The 14,905-nt window shown below is 35.9% G+C and overlaps 1 protein-coding gene across 1 annotated transcript; it reads right to left on the bottom strand.

Moving 5' to 3' along the window:
* Positions 1-399: 399 nt before the first annotated feature.
* LOC108559471 (toll-like receptor 7) lies at positions 400-4,818 on the bottom strand. Its single transcript, XM_017916805.1, has one exon. The coding sequence runs from the start codon at positions 4,475-4,477 to the stop codon at positions 482-484; it is 3,996 nt and encodes a 1,331-aa protein (XP_017772294.1). The 5' UTR covers positions 4,478-4,818; the 3' UTR covers positions 400-481.
* Between the last annotated feature and the right edge of the window lie 10,087 nt (positions 4,819-14,905).

The following is a 14,905-nucleotide window of genomic DNA, read 5'->3' as shown; positions in this document are numbered from 1 at the left end:
TTACAGTTAATTTGATTGCCATTTTTGGTTTTTTTTTAATCAATTAATATTTGTAATCTGCTGAAAGTTATCCTGAAATTGTGGAGGAAAAAAGAATGAAAGAAAAGTATGTATGATTTTAAATATTTTCACATTTATTTTTATTATTCGTCTTTCAACTTGTAAAAAATATACACAAAATAATACAAAAATAATAATTAAACAGAAATAAATATATTCTATATACAAAAGGAAATGTACAAAAAGGAAATTATTTATTTATTTATATATATATATAATATATGCATTTCGTAATAATACATTGGAACTGAAGATTCTCTCTCTTTCGTCATTATACACGGCTTCTCATTTTTTTTATCTTTTAATTATTAAGTCTTCATTTTTCTTTGCTTACGAAGAAGTTAAGTATGTTTTTTTTTTATAATCAATATAGTTTATAGTAATTATTTATACATATCTAATCAGTCAAAAAATAGGTTTATCACACGAGGTAGGCCTGGCCGGCGGTTCCCCCAGATTGCATCATCATGTGCGGCTGCGGCCTCCATGGGGGACCGCGTCTTCCGGAGCCACCGCCTCCACCTCCACGTTCTAAGGTGCTGTAATCGGAATCTATGCTAGAGTAGATGTGATCGGACAGAGGCCGTGGCTCCTGCTGGTTCATCTGGACGCCAGGACCGGCGATCCTCCGCGCCGGACGAGGCGATGGAGTGGCCGTCGTCGCCGAAGAGTAATTGGCTTCATCACCGTCGTGTCCACCGAGGCTACCGACAGAGTATGCAGGTGGTGGGTAGAGCTGCGGCGATGGTGGCGCAGGTGCCTTGAATTTTTCTGGGTACGGGTGTGTTCCGTGTCCGTGGACGTGACCGTGCGTAGCACCGCCGTTCACCACGACCGAGCGCGTCTCCATTGTGTAATTGTTGATGTTCTTTCTGTAGTTGGCGTTGATCTTGCCGCGCGGCTCCACCGTGGGCATGGCGTACTTGAGTTTCTCCCAAAAGCGTTTCTCTCCCAAACGAATCCTGTGACTTGTTTTAAGATAGGGCCTGAGCTCAGGGTCCAACTCAGCTTCGGGCAACGGGCACTGTTCTATGATGATCAGCTTGAAGACGCGGCCTTTGAGCGCTTCGTGCAGCGCCTGTCGCAGCTCGAACCTAGACCATTCTGTCTGCAGGAAATTCCTGGTGAGAACGATGATGAGACGACGACTGGCTTCAGCGGCTTCGAGGACGGCAGGCGCAGCATGCTGCAGGTAAGCGGCGTGCGGCAGATCCCTGTAGTGCAGACACAGCTGGAATCCGGACTCGAGCTCGGTGGCCAAAGACTGCACGACCATCTCCTCGTCCTTCGGGCTGTAGCACACGAAACTGTCGTAGAGTTTGTCCCTGTCCTCGAACTGCTTGGCCGCCCGGAAACTGCACAACCTCACACCGTACCTAGAGTACAGCCACACGCGAACCGTATCGCGGAACACGAAGAACAAAACGAGCACGACGATCAGCAAGACGAGCACGCAGAGGGTGATCACGGCCATCGGCAGGTAATCGGAGACGAGCATGCTGTCGATGCTCGCGTAATAGTCACTGCAGGCCGTACTGTTGAAGTCCAGCTCGCGTCGCTGCGGCGGTTTCGAGTCCATGTTGTAGCACATAATGTCCGCACTATCAATCACTTTGGCCGCATTGTCCGCCACCCAGGACGTCAATTCCTGCAGGAATTTGCAGCGGCAGGACCACTGGTTGTTACCCAACGTCACCTCCGTCAAATGCGCGTTCGCGGACAGCTGCCAAACGGGATAAACGATCAGCTTGTTTCCATCCAGACGCAGAATCTCCAATGATCTGAGCGGAGTCAACGTTTGATTGCCAATGTAAGAAATTACGTTGTTCTGCAGATACAGCTCCTTCAGGTGCGCCAGGTGCTCGAACTCGTATCCCTTCAATTTTGCGATCCTGTTATCCTCCATGTGCAGAATTTCAAGCGCGTTCAACCCGTTGAACGTGCGATTCTGGATGCTCTCCACAGCGCTACCATTCACGTACAAAACTCTCATGTTCTTCCTCCCGATGAAAACGTGATTCTGCAGCTCCTTGAACTCGTTACCATCCAAATACACTTCCGTCGCGTCCATGGGAATGCGATGCGGGATCTCAATTGCGTTTTGCCCGGAGCAATCAACAACATTCGTATTCCAAGTCTGATCATGGTAGCAGCTGCAGTTATTCGGACAGGTCATCTCGCAGTCGCAAGCATCAAAATCGCAGCAATGGCAGAGTGCGAAGCAGTGAGTTTCGTAACGACAGAGGAAATCGCTCGATTTCGCCCTCGCCAAAGGCATGTGTGTCATCCCACGGGAATGCGTCATACGGCACATTACGTTGTCCAAGTCCATGACTTTCGGATATTGACGAGTTGCATTCATGCTGTTGATACGCTGCAGCCATTCCATTGTGCAATCGCAGTGGAAAGGATTTCCACCCAAGTAGATTTCTGGAAGAGTGCGGTTCTCCGGGACGTGAGCCAAACGCAGCGCGTTCAGATCCAAATTCACCAGGTCGTTAGAATACATATCGACACGCGTCAGGCTGCTCTTATCCAAAAACGTATTCGCTTTCACGGACTTGATGAAATTATTGTTAATGAATAAAAGCTCCACGCTGTTGGGGATGGAAAGTGCTGATATTTCGCTGATCCTGTTGTGGCTGGCATCCAAAGTCTTCACGTGAATATCATCTTGGATTTTATAGTAGTTAGCGAGATGCTCGATGAAATTACTGTGGATGTCCAACCATTTTAAATTTATCGGGATGAACGCGTAATCGAACCAAACCAAATGATTTCCGGAGAGATTAAGCCAAAGAAGACTCGCCAATGTCGCGAAAACTCCGTTTATATCAGTTAAATAATTTTCATCAAGTCTTATAGCCTCAATCTGAGGATTACGATCGAAAGTTCCGCGTTCAATGCCTTGCACTTTGTTCTTAGCCAAATTCAGCACTTGCAGACTGGGCAAATCCCAGAACATACCTTTCGTCAAATTGCCAATTTTGTTGTCGATCATTCGCAATCCCGTCAGCTGGTTGAGATTTCTGAAGGTGCCGTTCTTGAAGTTGGTGATCTGATTCTCTCCCAAATCGAGAGTTTTCAGGAAAGTCAGCTCTTGGATTGCATCGGGAACTTCCTCCAATTCGTTGGAGCTCAGATCGAGCTCTTTAAGCGCGGAGCAGTTATGGAACGCGCGCGAGTCGATGTTCACGATAAGGTTGTTGTTAAGTGTTAATTTACTAAGCACGAAGAGTCCGTTGAAGAGATGCGGAGCGATGGTGTTGAGACGATTCTCGGCCAGGTTCAGCGTGTGCAAGTTGTAAAGCGACAAGAAGGCGTTGTCCTCGATGAAACCGATGGAGTTGTTCCTCAAATTCAGGATTTGTAGGAAATAGATGTCTTTGAAGGTGCGCCCGTCGATGCGGGTGAGCGCGTTGTGAGACAAATTGAGAACGATCAATCGGATTAAACCGGTGAAGGTGCCGGCGTCGACGTGTCCGCTGGTCAATTGGTTACCAGAGAGGTCGAGCACCAGGAGTTGTTCGAGTCTGTGGAAGAGCCCCTTCGCCAGAGAGAAAAGCGAGTTGTTCTGCAGATGGAGTTCGCGCAATTCCCTCGAGCCAGAGAACATTCCCTGCGGCAGCATCTCGATCTTGTTGTTCGCCAAATTCAAGACGCGCAATGAAACAAGTCCGGTCAACGTTTCGCCGGAGATCTCGCCGATGTTGTTGTACTTCAGGTCCAATTGCTGCAGACGCCTCAGGCGAGAGAAGCCGGCGGTGTCGGAGAGAGATTGCAGGTCGTTGTAGGAGAGGTCGAGGATCTGCAGATCGCTGCTGGAGCAGATGGACATACGCGACTGACCGTCGCCGAACCCGAGGCGATCGGCGTTCCGGATTCTGTTCCTTGTCAGGTTCAGCGTTTGCAGATTGACCAGTGGGCAGAATACGCCTTCCGGTAAAGCCCTCATATTGTTGTCGCCCAAATTAAGCACTTGCAATTCTTTCAATCCAGTAAAACTTGAGCCGCTCATCTCCAAACTCTTTCCCATACGCCAATTGAAAGTGTTTATCGCGATCTTCTTCATATTAGTCAAACCGACGAACGCGTTAGGCTCAAGAGTTAACACTTTGCAATTCTCCACTCTCAAATCCTGCAGGTCGTGGAGTCGCTGGATTGCGGCCGTGGGTAAAGCGCTTTCGAAGAACAAGTCGTCGCTACACGAGATCCTAAGTCTTGAAGTGCCTTCCACTGGTAAAGTGCTAAGATTAGCGCTGCTACCGTCGAGAGTTCTGAGTTTACAAGACACCACCAGTCTGGAGACGCTCGTATCGTTGTTATCCGGTAGCCAAGAGCACTGCTCCGGCCCGTCGTATCGCGCCACAACCGAAGAGCAGAGCGCCAAAGCGCCCATCACTAGGAAGCGCCACATTTTTATATTTTTTAGTTTTTGCTTAACTTTTACACCGAAAAGCAAAATCAACGAAAACGTAAAACCGAAACAAACGAAAAAAAAATCCACTGAACTTTTCAAATTTCAAAACATTTATGGTCCGTATTAAATGCCGCACATCGTCGCTCTACTTCAAATCCGAAACCCTTATAATTTTTTCTCTTTAGTTTGTAAATGAAAAAAAAAAGGGGGAGCAAAGTCAACTTGGTGTTTTCTCAGTCACGACACATATTTCTCAGCTGCTCGAGTCCAGGTCTAAGCACGTAGTGACCATAACGACAGCCGACGCAACACTGAATCTTTCTACGAGCGCTACTGCGGTGTTATACAAGCCAGCGCAGCAACAACTTCTTGTGGTAGAAGCGCGCATGCCACGTGCAGACTTTCCAAGAGGACCGTCGACTTGCCGAGGGGCAGCACAGTACGGTCCCACACTAAGCTCGAACAAAAGGACACACCATAAATCAAACCATCCGGCCCTTTGCACGAAATGCACAATACTCGGTCAAGCGGTCATATTTTTAGGGAACATTTATACCAGAGACTTTGCAACTCCTCCAGTTTCAACACACCATAAAAAAAATATATGCAGATACCGAAAATAACACTTCTACATCATTAATTTTACATTACCAATCATAATACTCAAGTAGTCTTACACCTAGAAAACAATAAGCTAGACTATGTAGAATTAAACATAATTCCAAGTGCCTTAACACTCAATAATATATTACATTAAAATAAACATTTGCAATCATTAAATCTACATTACTAAACTAGATACTTAATTCTAACTTTCCAATCATTGATTTCTCATTATCGACCACACACATTTCAACAACAAACAATAAAAATAATTACTTCAACTCTGCAAAATAAATAAATGTAGAATTGTACACACTTTATACTGTTTGAAATCATAAATTCCACATTTCTAACGAAATGTAAATTTTAATTAAAAGTAAACAATACTCATCATGAATGTTTTACTTCCATGAAATAATACAGCGTTTCGCATCCAGATATTAAACTTTACGTAACCAGTTATTATTCATACGTAAATTGTTATTTTAACAATTCACAAACTAAAAGAGTATAACGTTATTAAAAAAACTATTTTTTTTAATATTAAACTCTGTAATATTATTTCCAATTATTTCTTTTGAAAAAAAAAAGAGAAAACGTAAAATTTTTAGAAGAACTTAAAATAATTGATAATAAATTCAATGTTATAAATTAATTATTATTTAAATTATTTTAAGCTAAAATTATTAAATATTTACATAATAATTTAAATGTAAAACAGTATTTTTTTTATAAAGTAAACAAAAATTGAATGAAATATTACTTTGTTAAAGAGTGAAAGCTGTTATAGTCAAAGTTCAAGTAACAACTTTGATAACTTCTAATTGCATTGATAAACATACAAGTCCTAATAAATCATATCGAAACTACTTGCTTTGATTAGAATTATCACGTTCTGATTTATTTACAAATTATATAATTCCATAATCCAATTTTTCATTAAATTCATATCATATTCAATTGTAAATAATAAATTTCTTAATAAGCTAGGAAAACACAATACACAATTCAGTGTTATTTATTTCAATAAAGTAATAATACATAATTTTAAATAAGTCAACGAAATTCAAGCCTCTGTAAGCCTTAGCTCTTTCGGCATAAAGAAGGTTACAATTTTTAAAAAAAGCGTTACATTTAAGGTAAATTTACAGATAAATATGAATTTACATAGTTTAAATATTGCAGATGAAAAGTTGTACATATGTTTAATTTGTAGGTGAGTTTTATATAAACTTTAATTGTGGGTTGTATGTGTGAATTTAGTTTATAATATCTTTTCCTGTATTATTAAAACAAGTACGTTTTGGAAAATCAATATTATTTCAGCCTAAATTGAATAAATTTTAGAAATTTGCGTGAATTTGTCTGTAATTAATATATTTTACAATTGATCATCAACAATTACATTTTTTTTCATCTTAACATGCTTTAAAACTTTTTTTTTTGATTAAATTATTTTCTTAATTTTCATTAAAATGTATAGGAATTTGGGTCTATATTGCAAGCCAGACAACCGAAAGACCGTCTATTGAAATCCCGACGTTCGAAATCCCGACTATATCAAAATCTCGACTACCATTGAAAAGTTATTGTAGAAATTTATAATAATAAAAGACACTGTCGGGATTTCGAACGTCGGGATTTCGGTTGTCGGGCTTACGATTGCCACCGTAGGAATTTATATAATTGAAATATAAATAATTTATTTTGTAATCAACTATTACATTTTTTCATATTATGATATGAAAACGCTTTTTTTTATATAAAAAGATAGAAAATAATTAAATATTATTTCAGATCAAATTATTTTGATGAGTTTTCTCAACGTGTCTCAAATATTTTTATTTATCAAAAATATGTCCATGTTATATTCCATCCTTTAACGTATTATAAGAACGTGTTTGGTATTAAAATTTCTTAAATATTATTTCAGCCCGAAAAACGAATTATTCCCGCGTCAAAATATTGTAATCTACGTGTCTCCTCTCTTCACCTCGGCATCATTTCGACCCAACAAAAGAAAGAAAAGAAAAAAAAAGAGAGTGTTATTCTTTTTTCTCAAAAATATTTTTAATTTCGCCTTTTGACAGCCCGAGATATTTCCGTAATTAGTATTCAGGGAAAAGCAGTCCATCAAAACAAGTGACCAGAGAGATGAGAAGAGAAGAAAAAATACCCTACTCAAAAATAAACGTCTGAAGGAAAAGAGTCTGAGCCGATGTGTGCGCGCATTGTTCAGGAGTAAATTAAAAACGAATCGTTTACCTGGTTTAATCCGTACACGTTTTTGCACGCAAGCCGATTATGCGTTTCGTAAAGTCTTCTTCGGTGATCGTAGAGGACGAAAAGCCAAAGCTGAAAGGGTTGCGCACTTGCGTACCTGGCTTAAAAGAACAACGGCCTTGGCTTATTCCAAACAATTTAGCGTGCGAAATAATCTTTTATCTGTTAAAACTTCTTTTTATCTTTCTGCAGACTTTTACTTTTTGGGGGATTTTGTTAGGGAATAACCGATAAAATCGTTGATGCTATTTCCCGGGACATAGGCAGCTGCACTCTATGCAAATTTGCATTGATTCACCCAGAGAACATTTCACAAAAATGTATATAATAATAAAGGAGTGTGCGTTGCGAAGAATACACATTATCAACGCAAATACCAGATAACAATTGTCAATATTTTGTTTTCTTTTTTCAATTATTATTTGCTTTTTAACAAGGATGTTACGATACGAAAATCCAATCGATTTCCTAAAAGAGAGAGAAAAATAGGGCTACTATAAATCAGCCCTTGATTAACTGCAGGAACGCTCGAGATTAGCGCACTAATTTGGTGGCGTAATTAATCAAAGTAATTGTTAAATTATACAAATTTAATTGCTGTTTATATAACGAATAAATGTAACTTAAAATTTGGTAAAAAAAAAATCACGAATTGTGTTGGAACATCGGTTTTATCTGGACGTTCGATGCACGCCCTTTCACCTTCCACTCCAACTCTTATCGTCAGAAGACAGATTACAAACAACGGAAAATCTTTGTTAACTTAACACCGTTGTTACGCAACGCTTTTTCAAAAGAAAAGGACCTCACGTGTGGCGATTTCACAGAACGCATCTTTTTGACTAATTCCCTTCGATTATTCTTCGCGACACGACACCGAAACATGTTAGCAAACATTTCCCTTTTTTTTATTCTTCTTCTAAAAAGAAAAATCAATTCCCATTTGTTTGCTGTGCGCGCAAGGACATTTCTTTGTCGTCGTTCAGTTACCTGAACCCTTAACGTTACATTTTTTTTTTCCGTCGATATTAATTTCGATTTTCTTGTTGATGATTTCAACGCTGGGCGGGAAGTTTACACATGCTTCGAAAATATTTTGGACCCTCCATATAATAATTAAGTAATAAAATTGATCGGTTTCCTCTGCGGTTCATTCTTCGGCAGGTAGGAAAGGATGGATGTTATTAAGGGATTAGGTCGAAATTTGGGGGTTGTGATGAGACCGCACTCAACCTCACCACACAAGTTTCTACCAGACGGTGGAGCAAGAAGCGAGAAATAATTTTCGTCCCGACGTAATTTAATTAAGAGAACTACCTTAATTCGATTATTCTTATTACAGTTATTGACCGACGTTGTTAAAGACATTCCGAGTATTTTCAATTACTACTGAGAACTTAAACTTTTACATTAAATATAGATGACATACTTATTACCAAATTTATAAATAATGTACCAATTTTATATTGAAACCAAGAAATATCTTCACTTAAACCCAAAGTTTCATATATTGACAATAAATTAATTAGTAATTAATTTATGACACCTCATATTTAAAATTATTACTAATGTTATTATTAATTTTACAATATTTAAAGACAGATTAGTACTTTATACATTAGCAAATCATTAAAAATTATATTTACAAGTTATAAAACTTACCTGTGAAATTGTAAAAGCTTCAAAAGTAACACTTAAGTATATATCATTATAACTATATTAAAACCTTTGACAGTTATAAAAGTTAAACAAATGGATAGGTGACTGGTACCGTTTATGAATTCTGGATGAAAGTAGACTATAATTTAGTAAATTTATTTTAACAAATTAATTTTTATGGAATTGGATTTAAATCACTTTTGGACTATTTAATATATGCAACTTCTTTTACATTAAAGCATCTTAGGACTTGACTTAAACTTTAAATCTTGAAGTATCAATACTTGAAGAAACTCTTGATATGTAAACTATGATAAATAATAATAAACTAGTAATATTATAAAAAAAAATAATGACCTTTAGTCCCATATAAAAATTTAAATAACTATAAAAATGAATCTTTATTAATTCAAAATTAATAGTACTTTATAGATTATCAAGTTATTAAAAATTATATTTACAAGTTATAAAAGTTAAACAAATGGATGAAAATAATAGTAGACTATAATTTAGTAAATTTATTTTAACAAATCAATTAGAAAACTGGAAATTACTTATGGGCAAACATATTTTTATGGAATTGGAAACTTTATTATTATTTTACTCAATTTATCATTATTACATAAGTATATTGGATTACTTAATGTATGCAACTTCTTTTACACTAAAGCATCTTAGAACTTGACTTAAAAATTAAATCTTAAAATATCAATAGTAAATGAAATTATAAAAAAAATAGTGACCATTTGTCCCGAATGAAGATGAATACAAAAATTTAAATAAAGAACCTTTATTAATTGAAGATTGTCCTGACAACAAGAATTAATTGATCTTGAGTATTAATTGTAATTACTTATAATTAGAGGTGATTTGACAAATAATGCTTGAACACATTATCTAGTAAATGTATATATTTTCTAATGAAGAAATAGTATATACATTTCGATATTTAATTAAAGATTTTGCATTATTACTTATAAATAAAATGTGTAAATTAAACTAATAAAATAAATGAAGTTACTTATTTAGTGAAGTTGCAATGAGATACAAGTGTAATTGCATTTTGTCAAGTGACTACTTCTATCAAATCTACAAGCATACGCGGTGCGAGGATTTCTTTGGCGCTGCCCGACTTAATTAACATAAGTGGAGTGATGATGATTCCCGGCCGCTTTGATCTCGTTAAATCCATCTGCTTCCGACAATTTGTAGAGCGCGTCAAACGAGGACCAAACGTTGAATTGCTGCCGAGCAGCGAGAGCGAAATGCACTCTTTGTCTTTAACCGAGGGAAATATTTATGCACCTCTCTCTGATCCCTCGGATTTATATGTCGTCGAAGAGATTCCGTACATTTCAGTATTCGAAAGCGTTCAAACTTCATCCGGATTCATTTCAATGTTTATATATTTTTGTTACCAATTATTTGCGGTATTTTCCCTTCTATTTCATTTGATTAAAACAAATCAAAATCAATATGTTTGTTTGAGTTTTAATTAACCCGTGTGTTCATGTCATGTAACATTTTATTTTTCATAAACGCTTTTGATTATTATTAAAATTTAATGAGACGAAAACGCAAAACATTCACAATTATTCCATCTATTTTACAAATAATATGATCAAAAAATAAATAATTTATCAACAAGTTACATATTTCTAAATGTTCTTTATTTATTTCATATGCAAATGTTAAAAGTCTAAAATAATTAATAAAAATACATGGAAATGTATTATATTTACAAAGATTTAGTTTGAAAATTATTGTTTTTAGTAACATATCTTCTTCTTCCTTCCTGGGGGTTTTCACTTCTTAGTAACATATATTAATTCACTTATGATATGTTTATTATATGCAACCGCAATTGCACTTAAGTATGTTACTTAAACGGTGGCAATCGCAAGCCCGACCATCGAAATCCCGGGTGTATCGAAACCGGCTGGCTCAAAATCACGACATTTGAAATCCCGACTATATCGAAATCCCGACAGTGTCTTTTATTATTATAAATTTCTACAATAACATTTTTATGGTAGTCGGGATTTAGATATAGTCGGGATTTAGATATAGTCGGGATTTTAATTGTGAGGATTATGGTAGTGGGTATTTTGAGATAGACGGGATTTCAAGCGTCGGGATTTGTCTGTAATGAAAAACATATGTATCTATCAAAAGTAATTATTTACTTAACAAAAACTAAATAAATCTAAGAAACTTTAATACAATAAACGCAATTTCTTCCAAAAATTTAATTTATAATTGTTACAATTTCATGTGCAAATAAATGCATTTATTAAAGGTAATACACAAATATTGTTATTAATTTATTGTATAATTAATATACATCTTGTATTCCTCAATAATCATGATTAATTGAATGGGAATTCTTACATATAAGTTTAGTTGTAGGCAACCCACTATACACACGAGAAGAAATTCTTATGTAAATCTAGTAAAAACATTTAATAACTACTCTACTATCAGAGTTAATCTCTTTAATAATAATAATGATTAATAAACACTTTCAATTTTTCTCTTTTTTTTCAAATTATTATGTTTATATTAATTACAAATCTATTTCTACAATGCTTTTGATGCTAATCGAATTCAATAGATATTTAAAATTTTGTTATGAGATTCGAACTCATCGCATTCTTATGTAGACCAGAGTTTCTCAACCTGTGTGTTGCCATCCAAAATTGGGTCGCATTAAATTTTTAATGGATCGCGAATTGACAGCTGTCAGCATGTGACAAATGACCTATTTGAATTCAAAGGACCTCTCGATCGATGACTACTTGAGAATGAAACCTCTTAACAAATAGATACAACTGTTGTAGTAATTACCATAACTGGAGATATCAGCTAAGGGCCGTTTGTCCATGCAAATCATACAGTCCAACGAAACGTAAAGGGCGTTTTCGGAAACTAATCCGTTGCAAATAGAAGCAATAAAGTCCGTCCCATCCATGGATATCATCTAATTTTTTTCTGCTTCTTTTGATTCATCGATTCCGCCCATCTCACGCGACCCCTCCTCATCCTTCCAACCACCAAAACCACCCTCCACAACCAGACGATGGAAATTCGGTGTCTGTTCGCCTCCCCCGCAGAATCGGTTACGTAATTCCGGTCGCGTTATCATATAGATTGTTTTTTTTTCTTCTTTATTTCTTATACTTTTCTGTCTCTTCTTCTACTTGTTCGTTTTTTTTTCTACTTCCGCAGTTGCTTTCCACGTCTGCTGCGTGTCGTGTAGACGTCGTGCATACATTTGGCGACGGTTTTGCGACACTTTGGCACGTCCAGAAACCGCGAACGGGCGGAGCACCATTTGAATTTACAATCGCAACAACACAACCCCCTTTGGGACCATCCGCCTACCCTAGCAAACGAAGAGGAACCGACGTCGCACAACTTTGCATTAATTACGAACACTCTCCTTCCTACGATTTGCTTTGAAAAATTACCTTTATTTTCAGTTTTCAAACCCAATTATACCATTTTTTAGATACGAAGGACAGTTTATAAATTACACTACTAGATGTTAAATGCAATTATTCTTTAAGAAACTGTATTGATTTTGTCACTGTTTGTATTATTCCTTATTCACATACACACATATCGAATATTTCTTCTACAAACAATAATGGAAAAACAGTGTCTGATGATATTGCAATACTTCTAGCAACGGATCCAATGATTGCATCGCACTGTCTTTCAGAAGAACTCAATTTACTCGAAACAAGGCGAGTCGAAGTGAACGAAACTAAATCCACACATGCAACTTTTATTATCAAATGATCATAGTCCTCAAGGAAACACGAGAAGCGTCAATTTCAATACCAATTTAAGTTTGTTCTTGCATGAAACAATATTACAATAATAACAATGAACATTTCTTTGAATTTATAAACACATTTGTTTAAATAAAAATTGTGAAAAATTCGGATTTAACGTTAAATTTGTTTTTTCATTGATAATTTTATCAATCAGTAGATTTCGAAAATTCATGTTTATATAAAAAAATACTACTTCAGAATTTTAACATCATTCAAAAGTATTAATTTCAGATGGTTTCTGAAATACGTGTCTATTTGTATTTAACGAGTAGATTTTCTGATTAAGACTAGAATAAAAAATGTGATTTCTGAAATTTTATGTTCAAACAGAAAAAGAGTCACTTAACAAAATTAGATATGTTCAAAGTAATTCTACAAATTTGTAAATGAATGTTATTCACAATGTTTTCTACCTTTTGATGTCGAATTGAAAAGACTCAACATCAAAGCTGGCTATAAAACAACGCACTGTTGAATGCCTACATAAATTAACGAACAACCAATAATTTAGCGCCGGACTTCAATTGGTTTTTTTTAAATTTATATAGATGTGAAGTAATCTTCGCTAAAATGCTTCCATTTACTGTTGCCCTGTATTTATTTTCACTCTCTCTTCAATTTTTTTTTTGCCTTGATGGAACGGAAAATGGGGGGCTTTTTGTTGTGCAGTGTGTATGTGAAAAGCGGATTTCCAATTATCCGGATTAGCTAAGAGCGGAGGGTTCGGGACCAATCAATCAGTCATGAGATGAGAGCTCCGTCGAAGAGTATAATAAGTACAGTAGCAAAAGTTCTGCAGTGATTCCACGAACGTTGCCGTTATTACACATTGACTTGATTAAAAAGTTTTGCTTTCTTTTGCATTCAAATATCGGATAACAATGTTATTTTGGATGTAATCTATGTCTGATAGAACGATATTGAATTTGAAGTATAATCAGTTGGTATAATGTTATGCATGTATTTTGATTGGAAACGTCAAGATATGACAGGAATGTCATTTGGAATTTGGTGATGTGGCATGCATTGAACGAATCTATTGAATCAGTACAAAATACTTTATAAAACTAACTGAAAGTATATTTGTACTATTTTCATCCCAATAGTACAAATCTAACATTTTAATGTTTTTTTTTGTAGAAATAATACTTGGAAATTGTAGTTGGGACATATGTGCATATGGAATTGTTATATTTTACATAACTGTCATTGTTGCTGCCGCTATCATCATAATTGTTTTGATTGGAAACGTCAAGTAATGACAGAAACGTCATTTGGAATTCTCGAAACGAATTTGGTGACGTGACATGCAGTGAATCTATTTAATCATTACAAAATAGTTAATAAAAGTAATTGAATGTAGATTTGGAGCCTTGGAATGAAAATTTTAATATTTTAGAAGAAACAATACTTGAGAATTGAAGTTTGGGACATGTGTGCATGAGTAAATGTTACATAACTGTCAATGTTACTGCTGGTTTCATCATAATTATTTTGATTAGAAACGTCAAGAAATTACAGAAATTTCATTTGGAATTGCAGTGAACCAATTTATTGAATCATTACAAAATACTTTATAAAACTAACTAAAAGTAGATTTGGACTATTAGGATGAACATTTTAATGTAATACTTAAAAAATATAGTTGGTACATATGTGCATATGGAATTGTTATCATCAAAGTTATTTTGATTGTAAACGTCAAGAAATAATAGAAATGTCATTTGGAATTCTCGAAACGAATTTGGTGACGTGGCATGCAGTGAATCTATTTAATCATTACAAAATAGTTAATAAAAGTAACGCAATGTAGATTTGGAGCCTTGGGATGGAAATTTTAATGTTTTGGTACAAATAATACTTAAAAATTGAAGTTTGCCAAATGTGTCTATGTGGAATTGTCAGTATGGCAGATGCACGCTTGAATGTAACATAACTGTCATTTATGTTATTTATGTCATGAATGTTACATAACTGTCATTGTTGCTGCTGGTATCATCATTATTATTTTGATTGGTAACGTCATTTGCAATTCTTG

This window comes from Nicrophorus vespilloides, unplaced genomic scaffold, assembly GCF_001412225.1.
Source record: "Nicrophorus vespilloides isolate i.1.1-1 unplaced genomic scaffold, Nicve_v1.0, whole genome shotgun sequence".
Classification (NCBI taxonomy): domain Eukaryota; kingdom Metazoa; phylum Arthropoda; class Insecta; order Coleoptera; family Silphidae; genus Nicrophorus; species Nicrophorus vespilloides.
This window is presented reverse-complemented; position numbering and strand designations above follow the sequence as displayed.